Consider the following 27,264-nt stretch of genomic DNA (forward strand, 5'->3'; position numbering starts at 1 on the left):
TCCCCAAAATGGAACTATCGGGGGGACGTACCAGGCTAAAAATCAAAGTGAGCTCAATTCCCCAACTAGCAGAACAGCTCACGCGTAACTTTGAAGAGCAACACGAAACAGTGGAATATGGCTGCCTATTGAAGGAGTTTGAGATTAAACACGTTCCAAACAGAAAAAAAGACATGATTAGGAAACATGCATATAACAAAATCCTGGTGGTGAAACGAAGGGAACATCGTAAAGAAATAAGATGTCTGCAGAAAAGCTCCCTCAGAAATAGAGAGGAACTTATAAGACTTTTCAAACAGTCCTACAAAAATTGGTTAAAATCCACCAGGATCTGGAGAGCACAGACAGATGCCGAAAAAATGTTGGCAGCAATAACCACGGCTAACTCAAGGGCCCTATGGGAGGTAATCAACAAAGGGGCGAAGTGCAGACAGCACTGACATCCAGTAACGTGTCAAAAGAGGACTGGGTAAAGTTTTACACTGATCTCTTTCAGGAGAAAGATTCTACCAGGACCGAGAAAAGATCGGGAAGTAAATGGCTCATTGACATCGACAGGGAAGATATCCTAATAAGGATACAAAAATTGAGTTCATCTCGAGCGGCCGGCCCGGACGGTATCTCTAATTGTATGCTGAAGGAAAACAAGGAAGAGTGGGCAGATTTCATCTTAATATTATTTTAGCAGATCCTAACAACAAGATCAATACCTGAATCCTGGAAGGAGGCCTTAATAGTACCAATATATAAGAAAGGAGACCGCAACAACCCGAGGAACTATAGGCCCATTGCCCTTCTCGATTGCATAGGAACATTGTTCTGTTCCATCTTGTTGAGAGATTTAAAAAAATGGGCATTAAGAATGGGGATCCTCTACAAGAGACAAACAGCATTTATGAGTGGCGTTGGAACATCATTGAATCTCTTCATCTTGAACATGCTGAAGTTACGGGCATTAAAACAAAAAAAGAATATATACTTGGGTTTTGTCGACTTCGAACAGGCCTTCGACGGGATCTGCAGAGAACTCCTATGGGCTAAACTAAGTAAGTGGAATTGCCCGCAGGATCTGCTTGAGGCAATTCAGGAACTATACACAAACACCTCAGTTCAGATAGTGGTCTCAAAAGGAGGAGACCTGACAGAGAAAATCCCGACATCGAAGGGCATAAAACAAGACTGTGCATTGGCACCTTTCCTGTTCATTCTGTATTTGGCAGATATGAAAGAATCCCAAGATCAAATCCGTGCATTCCCTCCAGTATTTCAGGATGAAGCCCTCTCATGGATCGTATATGCAGATGACATTGTATTTGTGGACCAAACTCCCATAGGCCTGCAAAGACGAATGGTGGAATTTAAGTCCTACCTAAATCAAAACCATCTGAAGGTCAATGTAAAAAAATCCATGATCCTAATAATGCAATCAGCGTATGGGTCTAGAGCCTTAAAACAGAAAAAGGGATTCACTTGGTCATTGGACAATCAACGGTTGGAAATAGTGGACTCAACTGTCTACCTGGGGGTATTAATCAATAAAAACATCAATGAGCAAGGTCAATTAAATTTCATCAAAGAAAAGCTGATGAAACTGACTAATCAAGCACAAGCCCTACATCGACGCTACGGATCTTTCTCAATGATGCCAGTAATCCTATTCTACAAACAAAAGGTCGTGGCAAGTATAACATATGGAGCTGAATCTTTGCTCAATCTCCACTGGAAAATGTGGGGAGTGCTCGAGGCCTTTTTCTGGAGAAGGGTACTCAGGCTTCCTAACTGCCTCCCTCTACTGACCATAAGGCATGAATTAAGGTTACAAGCGATGGAGTCAATATTCCTGTGGAAGACACTCTCATTATTTCAGAAGTGTATGCTAGATAAGCCTCCCATTGCATTTGAATTACTAGCCAAGAAAGGGGTAAGAAATGAAGACCAGCACTTCAAAGCCTGGAAACAGAATTTTGTCAAAATACTGGAACATTACCATATTGAAATTGATACGTTGAAAGAAAATCCCGAGAAAGCGAAGAAAAACATACGGGAAAAAGATTGGATAGTTACGGACAATCAAAAAATGCAGAATACAAATTGTCACAACATTACCTGGGAACGAAAGGCACTGAATGACCCTCCACCATATCTCCGAAGATTCCCCTCCGCAAAATATAGGGATCTCTTGATGAGATGCAGATTAAACATCTTGCCAACAAGAGAGGTTCATTATATAAGGAAACAAATTTCAGCTGAAGACTCTAGATGTAGATTTTGTAACGAGCAAGAAAAGTTGGAAACAATAAAAAATTGGATGCTCTCCTGCCCGGCGTTGAAAACCCAAAGGAGCCTATACTTAGGTGATTGGGTGGATAACATAAATACATCGACGGCCGAGGATTATTGGGAAAGAATCCTGACGGTACAAAATGTTGGCCCCACCATGGAAGCATTAAGATTCATAGAATCGATCCTAAAGGAACTAAAGGATAGCAATGGCGAAGCCTGAGCGAAGGCCGGCTCAGCGCAAGGATGGGGGGGCCGGTAATAGGCAACTGTGGATTTTGTTAAAGGTTGAAAATAAATTTTATTTAACCAATAAAACAAAAAAAACAAAAATAATTGTACTATCTGATCCCCCTGCCTTGCTCTCTGTACTCTCTGGTCCCTCTGCCTTGCTCTCTGACTCTCTGATACCCCTGCCTTGTTCTCTGTACACTCTGATCGCCCTGCCTTGCTCTCTGTACTCTCTGATCGCCCTGCCTTGCTCTCTGTACTCTCTGATCCCCCTGCCGTGTACTCTCTGATCACCCTGCCTTCCTCTCTGTCCTCTCTGATCCCCTGCCTTGCTCTCTGTACTCGCTGACCCCCCTGCCTTGCTCTCTGTACTCTCTGATACCCCTGCCTTGCTCTCTGTACTCTCTGATCCCTCTGCCTTGCTCTCTGTACTCTCTGATCCCCTGCATTGTACTATCTGATCCCCCTGCCTTCCTCTCTGTACTCTCTGATCCCCTGCCTTGCTCTCTGTACTCGCTGACCCCCCTGCCTTGCTCTCTGTACTCTCTGATACCCCTGCCTTGCTCTCTGTACCCTCTGATCCCTCTGCCTTGCTCTCTGTACTCTCTGATCCCCCTGCATTGTACTATCTGATCCCCCTGCCTTGATCTCTGTACTCTCTGATCACCCTGCCTTGCTCTCTGTTCTCTCTGATCCCCTTTCCTTGCTCTCTGTACTATCTGATCCCCCTGACTTGCTCTGTGTACTCTCTGATCCCCCTGCCTTGTACTCTCTGATCCCCCTGTCTTGCTCTCTGTACTCTCTGATCCACATGCCTTGCTCTCTGTACTCTTTTGTCCCCTGCCTTGTACTCTCTGATCCCTTTGCCTTGCTCCCTGTACGTACTCTATGAACCCCCTGCCTTGCTCTCTGTACTCTCTGATCCTCCTGTCTTGCTCTCTGTACTCTCTGATCCACATGCCTTGCTCTCTGTACTCTGTGATCCCCCTGCCTTGTACTCTGTGATCCCCCTGCCTTGCTCTCTGTTCTCTCTGATCCCCATGCCTTGCTCTCTGTACTCTCTGATCCCCCTGCCTTGCTCTCTGTACTCTCTGATCCCTCTGCCTTGCTCTCTGTACTCTCCGATCCCCCTGCATTGTACTATCTGATCCCCCTGCCTTGCTCTCTGTACTCTCTGGTGCCTCTGCCTTGCACTCTGACTCTCTGCTACCCCTGCCTTGTTCTCTGGACACTCTGATTGCCCTGCCTTGCTCTCTGTACTCTCTGATCCCCCTGCCTTGCTCTCTGTACTCTCTGATCCCCCTGCCTTGTATTCTCCGATCCCCCTGCCTTGCTCTCTTGTACTCGCTGACCCACTTGCCTTTCTCTCTGTACTCTCTGATCCCCCTGCCTTGCTCTCTGTTCTCTCCGATCCCTCTGCCTTGCTGTCTGTACTCTCAGACCCCCCTGCCTTGCTCTCTGTATTCTCTGATCCCCCTGCCTTGCTCTCTGTACTCTCTGATCCCCTACCTTGTACTCTCTGATCCCCCTGCCTTGCTCTCTGTACTCTCTGATCCCCCTGCCTTGCTCTCTGTACTCTCTGATCCCTCTGCCTTGCTCTCTTTACTCTCTGATCCCCCCTGCCTTGCTCTCTGCATTCTCTGACCCCCCTGCCTTGCTCTCTGTGCTCTCATCCCCTGTCTTGCTTTCTGTACTCTGATCCCCTGCCTTGATTTCTGTACTCTCTGATACCCCTGCCTTGTTCTCTGTACTCTTTGATCGCCCTGCCTTGCTCTCTGTACTCTCTAATCCCCCTGCCTTGCTCTCTGTTCTCTCTGATCCCCCTGCCTTGCTCTCTGTACTCTCTGATCCCCCTGCCTTGCTCTCTGTACTCTCTGATCCCTCTGCCTTGCTCTCTGTACTCCCTGATCCCCTGCATTGTACTATCTGATCCCCCTGCCTTGCTCTCTGTACTCTCTGGTCCCTCTGCCTTGCTCTCTGACTCTCTGATACCCCTGCCTTGTTCTCTGTACTCTCTGATCGCCCTGCCTTGCTCTCTGTACTCTCTGATCCCCCTGCCTTGCTCTCCGTACTCTCTGATCCCCCTGCCTTGTACTCTCTCCGATCCCCCTGCCTTGCTCTCTGTACTCTCTGATCCCCCTGCCTTGCTCTCTGTACTTGCTGACCCCCCTGCCTTACTCTCTGTACTCTCTGATCCCCCTGCCTTGCTCTCTGTACTCTCTGATAGCCCTGCCTTGCTCTCTGTACTCTCTGGTCCCACTGCCTTGCTCTCTGTACTCTCTGATCCCCCTGCATTGTACTATCTGATCCCTCTGCCTTGCTCTCTGTACTCTCTGGTCCTTCTGCCTTGTTCTCTGACTCTCTGATCCCCCTGCATTGTACTATCTGATCCCCTTGCCTTGATCTCTGTACTCTCTGATCCCCTGTCTTGCTCTCCATTCTCTCTGATCCCCCTGCCTTGCTCTCTGTACTATCTGATCCCCTGACTTGCTCTCTGTACTCTCTGATCCCCCTGCCTTGTACTCTCTGATCCCCGTCTTGCTCTCTGTACTCTCTGATCCACATGCCTTGCTCTCTGTACTCTTTGATCCCCTGCCTTGCTCTCTGTACTCTCTGATCCCCCTGCATTGTACTATCTGACCCTCCTGCCTTGCTCTCTGTACTCTCTGCCTTGCTCTCTGATTCTCTGATACTCCTGCCTTGTTCTCTGTACACTCTGATCGCCCTGCCTTGCTCTCTGTACTCTCTGATCCCCCTGCCTTGCTCTCCGTACTCTCTGATCCCCCTGACTTGTACTCTCCGATCCCCCTGCCTTGCTCTCTGTAATCGCTGACCCCCTTGCCTTGCTCTCAATACTCTCTGATCCCCCTGCCTTGCTCTCTGTTCTCTCCGATCCCACTACCTTGCTTTCTGTACTCTCTGACCCCCCTGCCTTGCTCTCTTTATTCTCTGATCCCCTGTCTTGCTTTCTGTACTCTGATCCCCCTGTCTTGCTCTCTGTACTCTCTGATCCACATGCCTTGCTCTCTGTACTCTCTGATCCCCCTGTCTGGTACTCTGTGATCCCCATGCCTTGCTCTCTGTTCTCTCTGATCCCCCTGCCTTGCTCTCTGTACTCTCTGATCCCCCTGCCTTGCTCTCTGTACTCTCTGATCCCTCTGCCTTGCTCTCTGTACTCTCTGATCCCCCTGCATTGTACTATCTGACCCTCCTGCCTTGCTCTCTGTACTCTCTGCCTTGCTCTCTGATTCTCTGATACCCCTGCCTTGTTCTCTGTACACTCTGATCGCCCTGCCTTGCTCTCTGTACTCTCTGATCCCCCTGCCTTGCTCTCCGTACTCTCTGATCCCCCTGCCTTGTACTCTCCGATCCCCCTGCCTTGCTCTCTGTAATCGCTGACCCCCTTGCCTTGCTCTCTATACTCTCTGATCTCCCTGCCTTGCTCTCTGTTCTCTCCGATCCCACTACCTTGCTTTCTGTACTCTCTGACCCCCCTGCCTTGCTCTCTTTATTCTCTGATCCCCTGTCTTGCTTTCTGTACTCTGATCCCCTGCCTTGCTTTCTGTACTCTCTGATCCTCCTGCCTTGCTCTCTGTACTCTCTGATCCCCACTGCCTTGCTCTCTGTACTCTCTGATCCCCTGCCTTGTACTCTCTGATCCCCTGCCTTGCTCTGTGTACTCTCTGATCCCCCTGCCTTGCTCTCTGTACTCTGATCCCCTGCCTTGCTTTCTGTACTCTCTGATCGCCCTGCCTTGCTCTCTGTACTCTGATCCCCTGCCTTGCTTTCTGTACTTGCTGATCGCCCTGCCTTGCTCTCTGTACTCTGATCCCCCCGCCTTGCTCTCTGTACTCTGCAATCCCCCTGCCTTGCTCTCTCTACTCTGATCCCCTGCCTTGCTTTCTGTACTCTCTGATCGCCCTGCCTTGCTCTTTGTACTCTGATCCCCTGCCTTGCTCTCTGTACTATCTGAACCCTGTAGGGGAGGAGTGGTCCAAAAGACCCTCCTTGCCTGCATCCCCTCCCCAGGTGAGGGCCATGGCTCATTGGGCGTCCCCTCAGACCACCCGGGCCCAGGTGGTGGAGGGTTCACCTGCTGAAGACATTGCCCACACGTATTGAATTTAGCTAGGCCCAGAAACCATTTTGTCTATCAAAGATGGTGTGAGCTCAGCGCACTGCAGCGGGCCCCCACCCTCGGAGAGCTTCAACTATCCCTGTCACCACAGCACCCTGGGAGATCCGCTGTGAGCCCGTTCCCACGAACAAAACGGACATGAGCTGGCATAAGATACTAACACTGTAACATTTCACCGTCCACAGTGTATCACTGCTCCCAGCATGACCCGGTCAGCGAGGCCAGGGTGATGGGGAGAACTGTAGAATGGTCATCCGATGAAAGCAGAAAAATACCCAAATACGAATGTCAAAAACTATGTGTAATATGTGTATCTTTTCCACAAAACTACTTCTACTAAAGAGACCCGTAAAATTGTGTAATTATTGTAAGAAACGCATGTTTACATGACACCAGCAATGAAGGACCCACACCCCTGCAGAGGTGTGCAAATGATAAAAGCATTCCGGGGGATTATTCTCTATATGTATCATTGAAAACCGTACACCCCGCAGTCCCGCGCCATAACTGAACTAATGCTGCTAGAGTACACAAGAAGACGAATGTAACCATACAGAGGGCTCATGTGAAGGATGTGCGAGAATACACTTGTCATGCGTGTATGTCTAAGCCCCTTGTGTGCCACCACCGTCACGTACGGTGGCGGGTCATTTTTTATGTACTCCACCAACCTCGCTACTACCTCACTTACTGCAAATGTATATGCATATAACTAAATACTGTAATTGTTAAAACATAGTGTACGAATAAGGTGCTCAGACTGGATATAATTGAGACACATCCAGCAAAGTTGAAATGTATTTAAACAAATATTATAAAGTGTTTAAATGATTGAGATGTTTTCACCTCTAAAAACCGGCAACACACGAGGAAGATACCTTTGTGAATATGTGCAAGGCCATTCCCCCTCCCACCCTGCGAAGACTGCCAAAACATGAGAGCAGAGGCCCGCGCTGCGCTGCTCCACCTCCCCCAACCAGACTGGAGCCGCTTCAAAGATGTGTAGCCCCCTCTGCAGCACCCAAGGCCACGGCCCGCCACCTGCATAATTTACAGCACAGCAGTAAACCTCTGCCTGAGCATACACTTCCAAAGGCGGCCCCTCGTAATCCCCACAACCCACCGGATCATCTTAGACTTATGGCCCTGTGCAATCAGGACACCCAATACTGTGGCAACACACAGCGGCACATTCATAACCACATCTAACAAGACAGGAAGGCATGTACCGCCCGTCCCATGCCCTGAAGCTTAGCCCCTCAACCTATGGCTCCGGTCAACAGGACACTGGTAACCATGCTCTGACGAATGACCATGAGACCTCTCACAAGGTGCATTCCTCCTGTGTTGCATTAACCTGTAGAATAACCTATTGGAAGATTTACTAAAGAAGATAATATTGCAATGACTGAATGACTGCGGTGTGCACGGCCCAGGGCAAATAAGTCAGGAAAAGACATTCATCTCTGACACTGGCCGCGATGGCACAACAACACTGCCCGGATGAACTCAGCCAACCTGCCAGGCCCAGCCCAACCCACGAGGCTGACCAGTGACGTCCTCCAGCCAAAGCCAACCGCATCGCAGCAGCACCTATAGTTAGTCATCGCCACCCAATCCTATCGAACTTGTGCCCCCTATAGTATGTAGGTTCTTATGACGTTTTTTGTAAATATATACGCCTGTCTTTGCTATTGTCAGACAGAGCGCTCTCGGAGTTTGCAGAGTCCTTTGCATGCCCTATTCTGACTGATAAACTCCCACTTAAGCTCACCCGCACTCTGTCTTGGCTTTATTCCCGACTTGGGAGAGTCCGTCATTGTCTCTCATTGCGGGGAGGATTGTGCTGGTTGGGGACGCTTGCCTTCAGTGGTGACCCCGAAAGCGCGATCATTACTATTATTATTTTTTCCCGACCTAACATTACCGTCCCCTTTTGGCACGAGAATCTCCGTTCGAAAAGGGATACGCACGGTGAGCCGGCTCCGGGAGGCTGCCCGCCAACGGCGACCGGTACACTAAGAAGTGCGCACTCAAAAGAGAGAGGGTACGGGATCCCAGTTGAAAAATCCCTTTTGAGTACCGCTCGCCGGAGCCGGGGCTGCCTGTTGAGCGGACGGCAACACTGCCTGACGGACCCAGTTTCGGAGACTATCGGTTCAAGACGGGCACGTGAGTATTGAGTGCGAACGATCGTAAAGGGAGTGGGGGAAGAAGTCTAGAATAAAGAACGAAGAGGGGTAGAAAAGGGGGTACGCAGATCTACTAAGGATCATCCTAAAATTTCTTTGCTTTTTCTTTGCATATGGCCATTAGGAATAAGAGGTGAATAAGAGATAAAAGTGACGGGAACCTAGCTCCGAAAGGGGGTGGAAGGCGGCGCCGCATAGTGCTATCTTGACTAGTACTGGGAATATATGAAGAAGTGGATTATAAGATAAAAGTGTCTGGCAAAGGGGGACACAGAGAATATATTAGTGACTGCTATTTCTTCCTTCTTTTCTTTTCTTTAGGGTTGGGGGGGGGAAATAAAAGTGAGATCAGTACAAAACGTTAGGGAGAAAGTAAAAGAGATAGAGCCTTACCAGAAGAGGGAAGAGCAGACCAATATATATATATGCGCATCCATATATCTGAATAAGACGGACAGGGACAGCCGGCTAGGGAGGAAAGGGAGGGCAGCTTGAATTGTGAATAGAGTGTTACAGAGGAGTGTGTGCACCTCGTATGCGTCAGAAGACAATTTGGTGCTGTGGGTGTGTAAAGTGGTTATAAATGTATAGTAATTGCATGGTCATGGTAAGTGTGGCCGGATAAAGCTTCTTGAAGGAAAAAAGGACAAGGTGAAGTGAGTGTGTACCTTTTTGATTTCCGGGTTAATATTGTCAAAGTCACTGATGGTTTGCTCTTGTATGTGCCCCCCCCCCGAAGAGAATAGAATAGAGACTGTGCACGGCCAGTTTTGTATTGCGCAGGCAGGGGGAAGAGCACAAAGGAGCCCATTATTGAATGTGAAGGAGAAGACGAAACCCATATTGGTAATAGGTTTACATTGTAATTGTGGACACACAGAGACACACAAGTACTAGGAAAACACAGAGATGGGGGCCGAAACACCCTTATCACATATTTGTAAGAACCTACCAGGGTACGCAGAGCGAATTAAGAAATATCATGACCAATGGATAACAGAACTGAAGGGAGAGGGGTTACCCCAGATATGGCCCGAGGGGGGGTCATTTGATAAAATTGTCTTGGCATGGTGGCCACATGCATTTGTTTGAAATACAAGGGGAAGCAGCTGCACAATAGGAGGGAAATATTAGATCTCTGGAGGTTATTTGAAGAGATACCACCGCCTAAAGCACCAGCATTAAATCCTGACCTCCCATCCACCACTGACAATCCACTGATGATACAGAAAGATGATAAAGAATCGTCAAATGTAGCGCCACAAGTAGAGGTAGTAAGCTTGTACCCGATATTAAACAAGCCTGTGCCCGCAGAAGGGTACAGTGACCCCACTTATGTCCCTCCTCCCCTGACAACTACTACACCCCACCGGCCAACGGCACCCCCGCCATATGAAAGTACAAGGGAGCGAGCCCAGGCATGTACACAAAGGGTGGATATAGAAAAGCTAACAGATGATTTACAATCAAGACTCTCAATAGCGAAAGATGAGCTCGCGAGGATAAAAGACATATGTGAACAAACAGCACTTAATGCAGCAAGATCAGGGCGCACGTCTAGAGCGCCGAGTGAGAATAGAACACTTGAAGATGGGTGGAAAAAAGGTGAGATACTGTTCAGAATCGAGGAAGAACCGACACGAATAATAGAAGTAGGGACACGAGAGGGGGGTATTGATAATGAAGAAAGGCCTATAGGGGACAGAGAGGAACTATTATGTGATATAAGGGACGATTTAGAAGAAAGCGACAGGTTGAGCATGGCAATGGGTGGGGGAAGTGAAGGGGTGGATGGTACATGTTCAATGAGAACACTGGATGATGAGTGGACGGGGCTATTAAGGAACAGAGTGGGGAAAATGGCATCACTGGGAACATCAGCGGCCAAAACGGGTCCAGATGCAACGACAAAAGGAAGGCTACAGCTCCCATTGATACATAGGGGAGGAGGAAGGCCGAATTATATCCCATGGGCTCAGATGGATAAAGTCAATTTATTAAAGTTGTTGCCCCCGTTATCGGGAGGGGCAAGTAAGTGGATATACGCCTTCGAGAAACACACTGCCGGGATACCCCTAGCAATAGGAGATGTGAAGAGGTTGCTTGTATCAGCAGTGGGGGATCAGGCTGACAGAGTATGGGTCAAGGCCGGTTTCCCGGGAGTAACATTAGACTGCGACCGCCATGACGGGGACTCCTTTAAAACAGTGCGTGCAAGGGTGTGGGATGCCTTGCGAGAAACGTTTCCAGATACACCAGACTTACAGTCAGTAATGCAGTGTACAATGAATGACGGGGAGGAGGCTATGGATTACATTTTTCGGGTCCAAGAGATGTGGAGAACAGAAACGGGCACGCCCTGGTATCAATCGACATCTTTATTTTACTTCATTATAAAAAGAGGGCTCCCAAAGTGCAAAAGGCGCTCAACAAGATAGCAGGTATTGAGGCAAAGGGATGGCCTGAGATTTAGAGCATAATAGTACACCATTGTAAGAGAATAAAGGAAAGGGAGAAGGAGGTGGCGCAGAAGAGATTGGCAGACGAAGCAAAACTAGTGCAGACAAAGTTGGTGAAGGTCGCAGCGGCTGTAGCCGCACTCCCCCACGGCAGGGAGGGAGATGAGGAGGAGGAGGGGCTGATAGCAATACAAGGAAGGATGGCAACTAATTGGGCTGGAGCAGGACAGCGGCAGTGGATCGAGCAGGAGCAAGGCGGAGGTCCGCAGTGGCAAGAGTGGACCCCTCGAGGGGGACGAGGTGGGTACAGAGGCCGAAGAGGAGGTGGACCAGGGTACGGGGGAATGGGAGGAAATGGATGGCAGGGCCCTAGAGGTGCACAAGGGAGTTGCTGGAACTGTGGAAGATGGGGGCATTACTCTAGGGAGTGCAGAGCCAGACCCAACAACGGGTTCCAAGAGGTAGAACAGTATGGCCATCCCCACCCGGGGAGCCCATATGGTCTTCCAATGGGACAACAACAACCGAGAAACGTAGGACAAGGTAATAATGAGCAACAACTGGGGCACCAGTATAGAACACAGAACCACCCACAAAACAGTGACAATATGCAGTACACGCCAGGCAACCCTTTTGCGACAGCGGCAAACGGGGCCCCCGCACCAGTACCCTATAGCGGCGTATCAGTAGTTTCAGGGAGTGTCTTCAATCAAGGGGGGACGATGAGACACCCCGCATAGGACAGCCCACAGAGAACACTTGCGTGTCCAGTTCTATCTACTACCTACGATGCAGCAGAGGAACCATTGGTAGGGGCGCAGATAGGAGACAAGCAGTTCATATTCATGGTGGATTCGGGAGCGGAGAAATCATGTATCAGGGAGGGCCGGTTCCCGTTATCTAACAGGAAGTTAGAGACACAGGGGTTCTCTGGGGCTGTAATTGAAGTTCCTTACACAGAAGCATTGGATGTAACAGTGGGGGGTAAGACTGTAAAGACACCCTTACTGTATTATGAACACTCACCAATAAATTTATTAGGGAGGGATCTCCTGAGTAAACTCAACATGACCATATCATTTACCGAGAGAGGAATAGTGTGTTCAACACCCAGAATATGCCCCTTGCGTGCAATGTTGGTAGTGCAAGCCTACACAACCACACAAGAAGTACGAGGGTTGCCGGAAAATGAGGAAATGTTTATTAAAGGGCTAAAGACATTAGCCCTCATAATTCCAGAGCTGAGAAGAATGGACTGGAGGATTCCAGCGGAGTTCCTCTTCCGCCCCATAGTGTGCCCCGACACAGCACCAGGATCAGTGGTATCATTAGACTTGCACGCTGTACAGGTATCAGCGAAAAGGATTGCTGTGATTGGATTAGATAGGGAAGGATGTGAGTGGCGTACAGTGCTGTGTACAAATGCCAACATCGCTCTAAGAGAGTTAACAGATGAGGATCTCTTTTCAGATGCAGAAGGGGATGGTGAAATAGTAATGGAAATAGCGATGCCCTGTGACATTTTGATTCAAGCCAGGGAAATCCCTGTTCAACTGATGGCAGTGGTGGGAGCACCGCCGTCATTTTTTGATGACGACATGAGGCTCGTACCAAATAATTTGTGGACAACAGGCCCCCATGATGTAGGGCTGTTGCATGGAGTACAACCTGTGGTAATAAAACTAAAGCAAGGAGCAATTTTACCTCGAGTGAAACAGTATCCATTGTCCCGTGAAGCTGAAGAAGGGATAAAAGAGACAATAAATGCACTACTAGCACAAGGGATAATAGTGCCTTCGAACTCCCCATGTAACACATGTATTTATCCAATCAAAAAAGCAAAGGGAGGGTCTTGGAGGATGATACAGGATTTTCGCCCCCTAAATGATGTAATTCAGAAAGAGTTCCCTTTGGTCCCGAACCCTGCATCAATATTATGCAGCATCCCAAAAACGGCATCACACTTCACAGTAGTAGACTTGAAAAATGCATTTTTCTCAATCCCCCTGGCTGAAGAGAGCAGATACCTGACAGCATTTACACTGGGGGGAAAGAGATATGAACACTGCAGATTACCGCAGGGATACTGTGAGAGCCCAAGCATATTCAACCGCATATTGCATGAAGACCTGGGGAACCTATCAGTTGAGAGTACGATCATTCAGTACGTAGACGATTTACTAGTGTGTGCACAAGACGAAGAAATATGTAGAAAGGATTCAACAACGCTCCTGACTCTATTGGCCAATTAGGGGTACAAAGTAGACAAGGAGAAACTACAGTACTGCCTGACAGAGGTCTTATACTTGGGACAGCTGATATCAAAAGATGGAAAGAGAATAATCCCCGACAGGGTAGAAGCGATAAGATCAGTAGGAGAACCCACAACAGTGAAAGACATGCAGAAATTCTTGGGAATGTGCAACTATTGCCGAGCATGGATATTAGACTATGCAGCATACACGAGGCCCCTACTACAAGCACTCAAAGAAGCACAACAGGAAAATAAAAAAATTGAATGGTCAGAAGAAATGAGCGCGTCATTCCAATCATTAAAAGAGTTAATTTCAAGCGCTCCAGTGCTAGCAAACCCTGATTATGGACGCGAATTTTACCTATTCTCACACTGCAAGGGAACACTCATGACAGCTGTTCTGACACAAAAGACGTCCCTAGGACACAAGCCTTTGGCTTACTATAGTGGTACTTTAGATGCCGTGATGCAAGGTCATTTCGCGTGCGAGCAATCACTCGCTGCAGCCGCGTTCGCGATTGAGAAAAGTGCCACAATAGTAATGGGATGCCCTGTGACATTGTTTGTGGAACATTCACTATTTGCAATACTTGAGAGGTCAAAAAGCACACTGACAACACAGCGGGCAACAGCCTACGAAATAATATTGTCTAGCGCCAATATCCATGTGGTGAGATGCAAGGCAGTGAACCCTGCAACATTCATTACAGAAGCATGCACACTAGAGGACATGCAGGACCACGATTGTGCAACTTACACAGGAGAACGAGGGGAGGACACAGTGGTGTGTGAGAACGCTCTAAGCGAGGGGGAAGTGTACTTCGTGGATGGGTCTGCATCCATTGATGTGGACACGGGAGAAAAATATGTTGGTATGGCAGTGGTGAGGTTAGAAGACGGTGAGTATGAAACACTAGTGCAGTACCGCCTCCCATCACATTACTCCGCACAAGCAGCAGAACTGATTGCGCTCATAGAAGCACTACATGCAGCAAAGGGTTGCGCAGTGACAATATATACAGACTCGGCCTACATGACAACGACAGTACATGGAGGTCTAGCAAAATGGGGGCGGAGGGGATTCCGACGGGCAGATGGAACGCCAGTACAGCATGCGGAATTACTGAAAGAGTTAATTGAGGCCCTCCAAAACCCTACTGCAGTGGCAATAGTGAAGTGCCAAGCACATACATCCAACACAGACGTTGTGTCTTTGGGAAACGCGGCAGCGGACCCTGCCGCCAAGGAGGCTTCCTATTCTAGAAATATGAAGCAGGTGAGTACATGCTGCAGCACAAGACAAACGAAGAGCTCCCCGAAGGCTACAACATGATGCCTATATCACAAATACTAGAATTACAGGAAGGAGCTAGTGCAGACGAAAAATTGATGTGGACAAAACGAGGGTGCAGCAAGTCGGCAACAGACTTACTGTGGCGACAAAACAACTCAGGGAAAGTGGTAATGCCAATAAAGTTATTGGAAATTGCGTTTCAACAACTACACTTCCCTGCACACAATACCAAACAGCGCATTGCAGCAGAAATACAGGAAGAATGGTTCGTGCCCTGTCTCCAGGAGCACGTATCACGATTAGCAATGGAATGCACAACATGTCAGATCTACAATTCAGGAATGACATTACGCACGATCCGGGGAACAATTCCAAAACCCATTGGCCCATTCAGAGAGCTACATATTGATTACGCGGACATGGGGGAAAGGTGTAATGGCGCACGGTACATGATTGTGGTTGTATGCCCATTCTCAAGGTGGGTGGAAGCAGGACCATGTGCACGACCTGATGCCAAAAGCGCTGCAAAGTTCCTAGTGAGGGAAGTGTTCCCGCGCTGGGGAATTTGTGACGTGATTCGCTCAGATAATGGCACTCATTTTGTAAATGAACTTTTCAAGGAAGTGACTACATTATTGGGAATAAAACACAAGTTGTGTTCGATTTATCATCCTCAAAGTAATGGCGTAGTGGAAAAGATGAACGGACTGTTAAAGGGCAGGTTATCAAAACTATGCTTTTCATTGAAAAAGAATTGGATTTACTGTCTGCCCCTTGCGCTATTTGAGCTGAGAAATCAGCCAAGCAAAGACCACCATTTGTCGACGCACGAGATCGTGACTGGGAGACGAATGTGCACAGCACACTCTCCACTGCGCGAACACTCAGATGCACACAGGAGCGCCGCGATATTGGGAGAAGAGTTCACAGACTATTTGAAGAAATTGACAAGGGCAGCGCGCGCAATATCAAAGCAGCTCTCTCCACCCTTCACGAGAGAGGAGGGAAACATAACAGGGTCTGTCACGGAGCCTGAGCAACAGCTACAGCTGATGCCGGGCGAATTGATTTATGTCAGGAGTTTTGTGCGTCGATGGAATGCACCACGGTTCCATGGCCCATACGAGGTAGTGTTCTGCACGCCCACGGCAGTAAAAGTAAGGGGCCTGAAGTACTGGGTACACTTGACAGATGTACGAAAAGCATATAGTAATGTGCAAGAGGAGGTAGATGAGGAGGCACAGACAACAGCAAACGATGCAACTGAGCAGAATGTTTGAAAATGAACTCGTATATGTGTGTTAGTACTGGACCTGAATGGGAAAATGGCTGATAAGTATACTTGCATTCTTTTTAAGATGTTACTGGAAAAAAAAACAAAAAAAAAAACGTTTTTTTCTTTTTATCTTGTAGACTTATATGTAATTAATGAAGTGACCAAATTATGACGTGTTTACACCCTTGTCTGTGAATACCCTTCCCTGCATCCCTACCCGCTTCCATTCCCCGTCAATATATATTGGCACTGATAGTGCCAACAAAATGTTTACATGCATGCACTTAATGCACTTTTATATCTCGAACAGGAACTACCATGGCATCTAACGGGCAGCCTGCAACGGATAGAATTAGTAGAATGAGAGAATTATTAAATGAGAGATGCAGATATTCGTATGAGTGTGGACTATCTGTGTGCATTACGTTGTTTTTTATAATAATGTTTGGCCTGGTTACATATTGGTTTGTAGCGTTCATCTCTATCGAGATGAACGAGGGGGGAGGGATTAACAGCACTACTGGGATTAACAGCACTGCTGGTACCAATGCAACTGTAAGTGTCAATACGAGGGAAGGTGATTTTCTGGTATGGGACGGAACTAAACTTGTATGGGGTTACTATACTACACCATCCAATGCTGTCATTTCAGAAAAAGAAGAGCCGCAGGGTGGAATGCAAAACAACACAGTGTCTCCACCAAAGATATCTAATTATAATGCTCGCAGTTTAAATGATCGAAACCCGTCTGCCATATCGTGGTTGTTTGATACCCCCACTAGCCAACCTGCCCCCATATTAAAAAACAACCTGCAAGATAACGTCAGGGACGAAAAGGAAAAAATGCTAGCAGCACACGATATCTTATATGATGAATGGGCCAAGGGGGGCGGGAATGAGAAAGGGGGGTCTATTTTGTCCCTCGCCCAGGAGGCTGGGAAATACATGAGGAACAAGAACAACAGACGAAAAAGAGACGCAGGGGGAAGAAGGTATGATGAGTACTATGGGTTAGGACTAGATAAAATGGAAGACCCACGACACCCCCACCAGACAAATAAATGGTATGCGGATATGAGTGCTACAGCTAAACAAACAACAAATGAGAGCTGTTATGTCTACTCCCTCGTTCCTCATGCTTCAGGTACACCCAAAGTATTGCTACCCAAAGAGTTGCCAATTATAGATGCCCAATGTCTCCTTCATCTCACGTTATGCAGGATTAAGAACACCTTCCAGGCACATGGAGTTACTTTTAGAATGCTGCAGAACGAGAAAACTTGCTATCCAAGGACTGCAGGGCTGGTATGTCTGGAAGAACCCTTTTTTGTAATACAAGGGACACTTTTTTCAGACAACAAGTGGAAGGATGAAGAAGTAATGTGCAAAGCTGAAGCACTGAGAGGTGTGGCACCAGAGAAATTGCAGTGGATAGAAGAAACATGCACACCAGTATGGAAGGAACACATTTCAAAACTAACTTGGGTAACCGCCATTGAAAAACCCTTCAAACTACAGAACGAAATAGACTATGAACTATGTTTCAAAGGAGAGGGGAAAACCCCCATGGGAACAAACAAGAACTGTAACAAGACCCTCACCATCCCAGATCTGAGAAAAGGGACAGCGGCCCTGATGGACACGTACTGGGTATGCGGCAACCAGGCATACCTGCACCTTCCCCCGTCATGGAGTGGCAGCTGCTCAATGGCCACTCTGCACTCAGCCCTAATGGTAATACCAGAAAGCCACATCGATGGGAGCAAAAAGGCACAGGAACGCATACAACAGAGCGCAGCCCAGCCGACTGCAGAGTCACAAATGTATGTCCTGTCTTCCGGGAGCAAGGGAGAGGTGCTGATCCGTAACAGACGAGCATCAAACTACATATCAAAGGCATCATCAGAACTGTTGGCTCAGATCCCAGACAGATATCGATTGTTCAGCTCAGCAGAAACATTCTTTGCCTCACTCATCTCAAGTGTCCAAGCAAGGGCAAACGCAAAATGGCTCCAGATAACACGTTGGGAATTGATTCAGCTGGCCAATGACACTGAAGAAGGGTTCAACGTAATAAAAGTGGAATTAAGGGCTTTACGGCTGATGACAATGCAAAACAGGTATGTCTTGGACCTGTTGACGGCGATGGATGGAGGTGTTTGCCGAAAAATTGGAAGTGCCTGCTGCACTTTCGTACCTTCTGAAGACGCAGAAAACGGCTCCCTGTCCCACGTGATCGAAGCAGTACACAACCTGGGAGAAAAAATGAAAATGGAAGGTGGAGCAGAAGACAGTACATGGTTCGATAACATCTTCTCCTGGGTCCCCTCATGGCTTGGAACAACTGTGAAATTTTTGATGCCAGCTGTGGTGTTCCTCCTTTTAATTTTTTGCCTGTGCCAGGTGGGTCTTCGATGTTGTGCTAACGCAGTACCTAATGGTGCAATGATGATGGTGACAATGGGCAACTCCCGTGGGACAATGCAAACTATGCAGGAAGTGCAGGTACAAACTGGAACTGATGACGCACCAAGATATCAACTGGTGCCTAGGTATCATGACAAGGATATCGTAGATAAAGCATGGCACACCACCATTAGGGAGCCCCGTGTATTAGAATGGTACCAGGAGGTGTGGGTAGATTTGGTGGGAGATGGCGGATGTATATACCTGACTTGTACCCCAGATGAATATGCCAGAAGAGGGGAGAGCTTACGGGGGGTGTGCAGAGCATGGATGCCCATAAAAGGCACACCTGCATGGGATGAGGCAGTAATGGACGAAGCAGAATGTAGAAGGTTGGAGGACTTAAAGTATTCGTTACTTAAGTAACGAAAGGGGGGAAATGTAGGGGAGGAGTGGTCCAAAAGACCCTCCTTGCCTGCATCCCCTCCCCAGGTGAGGGCCATGGCTCATTGGGCGTCCCCTCAGACCACCCGGGCCCAGGTGGTGGAGGGTTCACCTGCTGAAGACATTGCCCACACGTATTGAATTTAGCTAGGCCCAGAAACCATTTTGTCTATCAAAGATGGTGTGAGCTCAGCGCACTGCAGCGCGGCCCCCACCCTCGGAGAGCTTCAACTATCCCTGTCACCACAGCACGCTGGCAGATCCGCTGTGAGCCCGTTCCCACGAACAAAACGGACATGAGCTGGCATAAGATACTAACACTGTAACATTTCACCGTCCACAGTGTATCACTGCTCCCAGCATGACCCGGTCAGCGAGGCCAGGGTGATGGGGAGAACTGTAGAATGGTCATCCGATGAAAGCAGAATAATACCCAAATACGAATGTCAAAAACTACGTGTAATACGTGTATCTTTTCCACAAAACTACTTCTACTAAAGAGACCCGTAAAATTGTGTAATTATTGTAAGAAACGCATGTTTACATGACACCAGCAATGAAGGACCCACACCCCTGCAGAGGTGTGCAAATGATAAAAGCATTCCGGGGGATTATTCTCTATATGTATCATTGAAAACCGTACACCCCGCAGTCCCGCGCCATAACTGAACTAATGCTGCTAGAGTACACAAGAAGACGAATGTAACCATACAGAGGGCTCATGTGAAGGATGTGCGAGAATACACTTGTCATGCGTGTATGTCTAAGCCCCTTGTGTGCCACCACCGTCACGTACGGTGGCGGGTCATTTTTTATGTACTCCACCAACCTCGCTACTACCTCACTTACTGCAAATGTATATGCATATAACTAAACACTGTAATTGTTAAAACATAGTGTACGAATAAGGTGCTCAGACTGGATATAATCGAGACACATCCAGCAAAGTTGAAATGTATTCAAACAAATATTATAAAGTGTTTAAATGATTGAGATGTTTTCACCTCTAAAAACCGGCAACACACGAGGAAGATACCTTTGTGAATATGTGCAAGGCCATTCCCCCTCCCACCCTGCGAAGACTGCCAAAACATGAGAGCAGAGGCCCGCGCTGCGCTGCTCCACCTCCCCCAACCAGACTGGAGCCGCTTCAAAGATGTGTAGCCCCCTCTGCAGCACCCAAGGCCACGGCCCGCCACCTGCATAATTTACAGCACAGCAGTAAACCTCTGCCTGAGCATACACTTCCAAAGGCGGCCCCTCGTAAACCCCACAACCCACCGGATCATCTTAGACTTATGGCCCTGTGCAATCAGGACACCCAATACTGTGGCAACACACAGCGGCACATTCATAACCACATCTAACAAGACAGGAAGGCATGTACCGCCCGTCCCATGCCCTGAAGCTTAGCCCCTCAACCTATGGCTCCGGTCAACAGGACACTGGTAACCATGCTCTGACGAATGACCATCAGACCTCTCACAAGGTGCATTCCTCCTGTGTTGCATTAACCTGTAGAATAACCTATTGGAAGATTTACTAAAGAAGATAATATTGCAATGACTGAATGACTGCGGTGTGCACGGCCCAGGGCAAATAAGTCAGGAAAAGACATTCATCTCTGACACTGGCCGCGATGGCACAACAACACCGCCCGGATGAACTCAGCCAACCTGCCAGGCCCAGCCCAACCCACGAGGCTGACCAGTGACGTCCTCCAGCCAAAGCCAACCGCATCGCAGCAGCACCTATAGTTAGTCATCGCCACCCAATCCTATCGAACTTGTGCCCCCTATAGTATGTAGGTTCTTATGACGTTTTTTGTAAATATATACGCCTGTCTTTGCTATTGTCAGACAGAGCGCTCTCGGAGTTTGCAGAGTTCTTTGCATGCCCTATTCTGACTGATAAACTCCCACTTAAGCTCACCCGCACTCTGTCTTGGCTTTATTCCCGACTTGGGAGAGTCCGTCATTGTCTCTCATTGCGGGGAGGATCGTGCTGGTTGGGGACGCTTGCCTTCAACCCCCGGTTTTGCTCTCTGTACTCTCTCATCCCCCGGTTTTGCTCTCTGTACTCTCTCATCCCCCTGCCTTGCTCTCTGTACTCTCTCATCCCCCTGCCTTGCTTTCTGTACTTGCTGATCGCCCTGCCTTGCTCTCTGTACTCTAATCCCCCCGCCTTGCTCTCTGTACTCTGCAATCCCCCTGCCTTGCTCTCTGTACTCTGATCCCCTGCCTTGCTTTCTGTACTCTCTGATCGCCCTGCCTTGCTCTCTGTACTCTGATCTCCTGCCTTGCTTTCTGTACTTGCTGATCGCCCTGCCTTGCTCTCTGTACTCTGATCCCCTGCCTTGCTCTCTGTACTATCTGAACCCCCTGCCTTGCTCTCTGTACTCTCTCATCCCCCTGCCTTGCTCTCTGTACTCTCTCATCCCCCTGCCTTGCTCTCTGTACTCTGATCCCCTGCCTTGTTCTCTGTACTCTGATCCTCTGCCTTGCTCTCTGTACTCTCTGACCCCCCTGCCTTTCTCTCTGTACTCTCTGAACCCCCTGCCTTGCTCTCTCCACTCTCTGATCCCCCTGCCTTGCTCTCTGTACTCTCTGATCCCCTGCTTTAATAAATCACAGGCCACTTCACTTTGTCTCCCTCAACTAAAGTCTAGGAACGGGATACAGAAATACACACACAGTGTTGTAAACAGCACACATCCGTGGCAGCCGTGGCAGACCCTGTATCTGCTTGCTGTGTTCTATTTCCCCCAATTTAGATTTTGGGTGTCTCAACCTGTCACAACATCATTGACGTGTTTGTGTTTTATATTAGACTGAGTAGGTAACAGGTCTTCTTTGGCAATGCTCCACTTGAGGAAGGAAACGGTTGCAGGTTTTTTTCTTTGGGAGGTGGAAACTGTTCCTCGTGTACGACTCCTCTCCAAACAAATTTTACAATCCCAAACACAGTTCGGCGTACTTTGCTATTTTGCTCTTTAACCATAGTACTCCAATGTCTTAACCTTTTAGAGAATATGCTTCATACAAGTTTCGGATAAGACATGTTAAGTCCTGACTAATAAATCTGAGAGGAGTCAAGCACAGCCCCTTCCGACCAAAAGTCTAAACCGTTGTTGCTTTCTTCCCTTTCCAAGTCTTTGCCCTACCATATGCTATAAAACAGCCAGTAACATTTCACATATTAACATTTCACTCTTTCATCGAACATATCACAGAGGAACTAGGCTGGTCCATAGGGCTTCTGCTCCTTCTTTGCAGGGGATGAATTGTGAAGATATGGAAACTCATATATACCTTATTTGCTGCTCCCAGGATTCTACAGCACGACAAAATGGTCTCATCTGAGTTGCGCAAAGCACAATTGTCCAAAATATGCACCATTGTTTCTCCATCAATGCGTTGCAGAATTTTCATAGGTGGAACTGCAATAGGATCCCCCAAAGAGAAAAAGTAAATGGTACAAATCTTAGAAAAATAGACGTATGTAGACGTATAGATGTAAATCGACATACCCCAAAGAGAAAAAGTAAATGGTACAAATCTTAGAAAAATAGACGTATGTAGACGTATAGATGTAAATCGACATACCCCAAAGAGAAAAAGTAAATGGTACAAATCTTAGAAAAATAGAGGTATGTAGACGTATTGATGTAAATCGACATACCCCAAAGAGAAAAAGTAAATGGTACAAATCGTAGAAAAATAGACGTATGTAGACCTATAGATGAATATAGACCTATGTATGTCTTGGCAGGCATTTGGATAGCGCCTTTTCATCACGTTCCTCTCCCTAATAGTTCGCTATTCCAGTCGTGTCCCTGAAGCACGTACACCCACTTCTGTAAAAGCATCTATTTCTGAGCACAAAGGTTTAATCAATGACCCTAACCTTAAAATGACCCAAAGCAGCAAAGAGGTGCCTGCTGCGTAGGAGTGAAGCCAGCCCCACCGTAACAAACAAGCTCCAAACAAGAAGGGAAGACCAATCAGACCAAAGATGGAGGATAGTCTTAGGGCAAAGGCTGCCATGACAACACCAAGGGGGAAATTAGCAGACAAATGTCCACTTGTGCTAACGGTTCCCTTGAGCGGAAACTGGACATTCCCCAACCCTAAGCGGCAATCCATACACAGTGCCCACGCTCCCTTTTCTGGACAATACATGGTCACCCGTGAGAAAGGGGTAAATGCGAATTCTGCCTGCCTAGCAATGATGCGTTATCTGGAATGGTCTGACTAGCAAGAGCTTCTGTACATCCACATTGCATGTTCCAATTCTACATTACTTCAAACCAATCCTAGATGCAATTTCAGTAGAATAAATTCGCTACCCAATGAACACATTTCTCCACTTGAAGATAAGAGTCCTCCATATAGAATGGTTGTGTTATTTCTTTAACATTTCCTCCACCTTATATTTTGTGGACATTTCTTAGTCAAAACGTGTTTCCAAACAAATGAAAACATAACCAAAGAAATCAACAAACAATCACAGCAAACCCAAAAGTCTTGTGAGTGAGAAAAGGCAATGATGAATTGTCAGCAAGAGTATTTGTCGCAACTCACCTTTCTCGTAGTCGTTGACTGATCTACGACAACAGCCGGGTGACTTCAAGCGGCCTCGCGACTGCACAGGAGGAGAGTACAGAAAGGTTAGCTTGTGCTCTTTAAAAGTAACATTTTCAGACCAGCTGTGCAACAGCATCCGGTTATTTTGTAGTGAGTGAAGGATCCACATATTTGTAGCAGTTCCAATGAAATGTAGCACCCTTGGTGGTGGAAGTGGCTCAGTCAGGCTGTTACGTTGTCCCAGGAGGATAGCTCAGTGGCAACGTGCTCCCCTTGGAAACAAGATGACATGAAGCAACACAGGTTCGATTCCTGGGTCTGCGCTTAGAAACCTCTGGGTATTTAAGCGTGTTATAAATATGCAACTAAGACAAAAAGAAAATTCTGTAACAGCGTGTGTGAGTGCTTTAAAAATGCAAAAAAAATATATATATATATAGCAGGCTTTATATGCCAGCATAGGCTTGACTTCTCAACAAGCAGTTGGTTGCTTGCTTGTTCCTCTCAACCTGCACCTGTTCTCTGCAGGTTTCTTTCTGCACCTTTGCCACCCTCAAAACCCAAAACACTCCTCACTTATCTATCATTTACATTCCGCTGCCCGCCTGCCACACACTCATCCGCTTATGCCATCCTGGAGCCCTCATCTCCCATGGAGAACTAATTCCTAGTTTTGTTTGTGGGTAGAAACGGGTTGGCTCTCTGCACCGCCTGTTTATTTCCCCAATAAAAGCCCTCAGAACACAGATCTTTACCCTGGGGTGCTAATGATACCCCTCCCTTACTTTGCAAGCCGTTCTGGGTGGTAATGTATTAAAGGCTCTCCTAGGCTCAGGTATATTAACTTGTCCGAGGGGCCGTTATCAAGTGCTGTTGGTGACCAATCATGGGATTATTACCTAAACTGAGACTGTCTATTGGGAACACGATGCAAGTGTTCAACCACAAAACATTTTGGCCTCAATGAGTAACTCCAGAGTGCTGCTGCAAACTCCGCCCCAGAACATACATTGATCAGAAGAGCTGTGCATATGCTGTAAATGTGCAGGATTGCAGTGCACTCCAAACTCTTCAGGGACATATATGTAGCGCTTATGCACAGTGGAAACATCTCAGATCAAACACTGGTTTCATTAGGGGCTAATATTGCCTCTTTAAACACGCCAAAAGCCAAGTAACACCCCCCGCCCCCCACACCGTCCCCGGCCTGTTGGCACATGCTTCAAGGACTCTAAACTTTATAAAGCAACCCCAGGCTCAGGCCAAGGGATTCAGATCACTACAAATTTGCTCCAATTGTGATATTTTATTTGGGGTCCTCTATCATTTCCCTGCTTTGCAAATGTCTTCTTTAGTGTTTTTTCCCTCTTGACTGCTCACATGTAATGCACTTCCTTCTTTTTCAGTTGTGTGTATTATCTTGCTTGCTAATAATACTTGGCACAATTGGCCATCTGATGTGTGTAATTGTAAATTTATAACGCACTTAATACCCGAAAGTTTTTAAGCCAAGTATCAAACCTGTGTTGCTCTTGCTTCCCAGGCTAGCACACTGCCCCAGACACATCGGCCAGTCCTGGTGTAAACTTCAGAATTCCAAGGGCTCGTTGGTCTTTAAGCACAGCCTATCAAACCATAGACTACTGTTCTAAAGAGTTCTGACCTTTTTATTATTGATTCCGAAATTTCCTTGTAGCAATTTTTTGGTAGTTTCCCGATCTTGCTGTGTCCCGGGTCCCAACCTACACCTTATTGATTAATTGTTTCCCATGTGTGGTTTTTTGGTTCTTCCAATTTATGTCGCGCGCACTTGGCACCTTATAAATCACCAATGAAAAATACAAATAAAAATGTGGTCTGGGAAACGACTCCAGTGCTTCTTTCACATAAAGATGCATTAAACACACTCACATTTCGAGGCATGTGGAAATCAAATGGCGACTGCGCTTGGTAGAGTTCTCGAGTGGGTGGCAGGAGGAAATCTGGAAAAGAGAAAACAGGGCTTAATAAAAACAGACATCAGGTCAGGAGAAGTAGAAATGAGCACAATCATGATGATGTCTGGGATTCTCCGGGTGCTAGGGGAAGGCGGGATGAATGACAAGGCCAAAGGGAGGAGGAAAACATGGAGACAGACCATGCTGTATGTGCATCACCTATATGCAGCAGACCAATGACGGAGAGTCTCATTTCACTCTTTTGGGTCTGGTCTTAAATCATCAGCCAAAAACAAGCACCAAACAAATAAAGCATAAAAAACAAAAAATACATCCACAATTGCTGCAACAAGAGACACGGGACAAAAAGCAAGATAACTGCATGTTAAGGCTTTACAACGTGGAGGGCCAATGCTGTGCGCAAATTCTACTAATTTCTGGTGGGATTTAACCCTGTTATTACTTGCTCATCCAATTACATATGAGGATTGATTACCATTCAATACGAAAGTATGATTTTTTTGTTTCATGAAGTGCCCAGATTTGAGAAAGGCACTGTTGTTGCCGAAACACGTGTTATCCTAGGGCATAAGGCTTGATGGGCCTTTAATGTATGAGTGACACAATTAAAAACATTTGTTTCTTTCACATAATGTTGAGGGTAATTGTACTATCTATAATTTGGATGTGGGGTCTAGACCTCTGTCCCTCACATTTGCGACAACACCCAAAACTGGGTTATATGAAACCAGGTCGCACAGCATAAAGAGTTAGTGCAATAACCACTAGGATTCCCAGGTTGAATCTTCTCTCTCTTCTTGCAACAACCCCTCCCAATCTCAAGCTAGTTTCTGCAAGCAACTCCTGACGGAGAATCTGATTACTAAGGCTGGTTTCTGCAAGCAACTCCTGGTGGGATCTGATTACTCAGACTTTATTCGGACCGGTTTTTGCAAGCAACTCCTGAGGGGGGGGGGGTTCTGATTAAAAAGGCTGGTTTCTGCAAGCACATCCTGAGGGGGGTTCTGATTACTAAGGCTGGTTGGTGGGATCTGATTACTCAGACTTTATTCAGACCGGTTTTTGCAAGCAACTCCTGAGGGGGCTTCTGATTAGTAAGGCTGGTTTCTGCAAGCACCTCCTGCGGGGGATTCTGATTACTAAAGCTGGTTTCTGCAAGCAACTCCTGAGGGGGATTCTGATTACTAAGGGTAATTTCTGCATGCACCTCCTGGTGGGATCTGATTATTCAGACCTTATTCAGACAGTTTTTTTCTGCACGCAACTCCTAGGGGTGATTGTGATTGCTAAGGCTGGTTTGTGCATGCAACTCCTGAGGGAGATTCTGGCTACTAAGGCTGGCTTCTGCATGCAACTCCAGAGGGGTATTCTGATTACTAACAACTCCTGGTGGAATCTGATCACTCAGACTTTATTCAGACTGGTTTCTGCAAGCAACCCCCGAAGGGGATTCTGATTTCTAAGTCTGGTTTCTGCAAGCAACTCCTGGTGGGATATGATTACTAAGGCTGGTTTCTGCAAGCAACTCCTGAGGAAGATTCTGGTTACTAATGCTGGTTTCTGCAAGAAACTCCTGAGGGGGAATCTGATTACTAAGGCTGGTTTCTGCATGTAACTCCCGAGGAAGATTCTGGTTACTTAAGCTGGTTTCTGCAAGCAACTCCTGAGGAAGATTCTGGTTACTAATGCTGGTTTCTGCAAGAAACTCCTGAGGGGGAATCTGATTACTAAAGCTGCTTCTGCAAG

At 47.3% G+C, this 27,264-nt stretch overlaps 1 protein-coding gene across 1 annotated transcript in view; it reads right to left on the reverse strand.

Annotated features, from left to right (window-relative positions):
- Nucleotides 1–27,264, reverse strand: part of LOC138515207 (uncharacterized) — a 154,842-nt gene that overhangs the window by 109,733 nt on the left and 17,845 nt on the right. Inside the window, exons 2-4 of the mRNA XM_069630167.1 lie at nucleotides 25,472–25,542; nucleotides 23,558–23,618; nucleotides 22,286–22,413 (exon numbers count right to left, since the gene is read on the reverse strand). Coding sequence (XP_069486268.1) covers nucleotides 22,286–22,413; nucleotides 23,558–23,618; nucleotides 25,472–25,483 — 201 coding nt within the window. The 5' untranslated portion in view covers nucleotides 25,484–25,542. The remainder of the gene's footprint in view (nucleotides 1–22,285; nucleotides 22,414–23,557; nucleotides 23,619–25,471; nucleotides 25,543–27,264) is intronic.

The sequence above is a fragment of the Ambystoma mexicanum genome, chromosome 6q, assembly GCF_040938575.1.
Source record: "Ambystoma mexicanum isolate Mex_15411 chromosome 6q, UKY_AmexF1_1, whole genome shotgun sequence".
In the NCBI taxonomy this organism is placed as follows: domain Eukaryota; kingdom Metazoa; phylum Chordata; class Amphibia; order Caudata; family Ambystomatidae; genus Ambystoma; species Ambystoma mexicanum.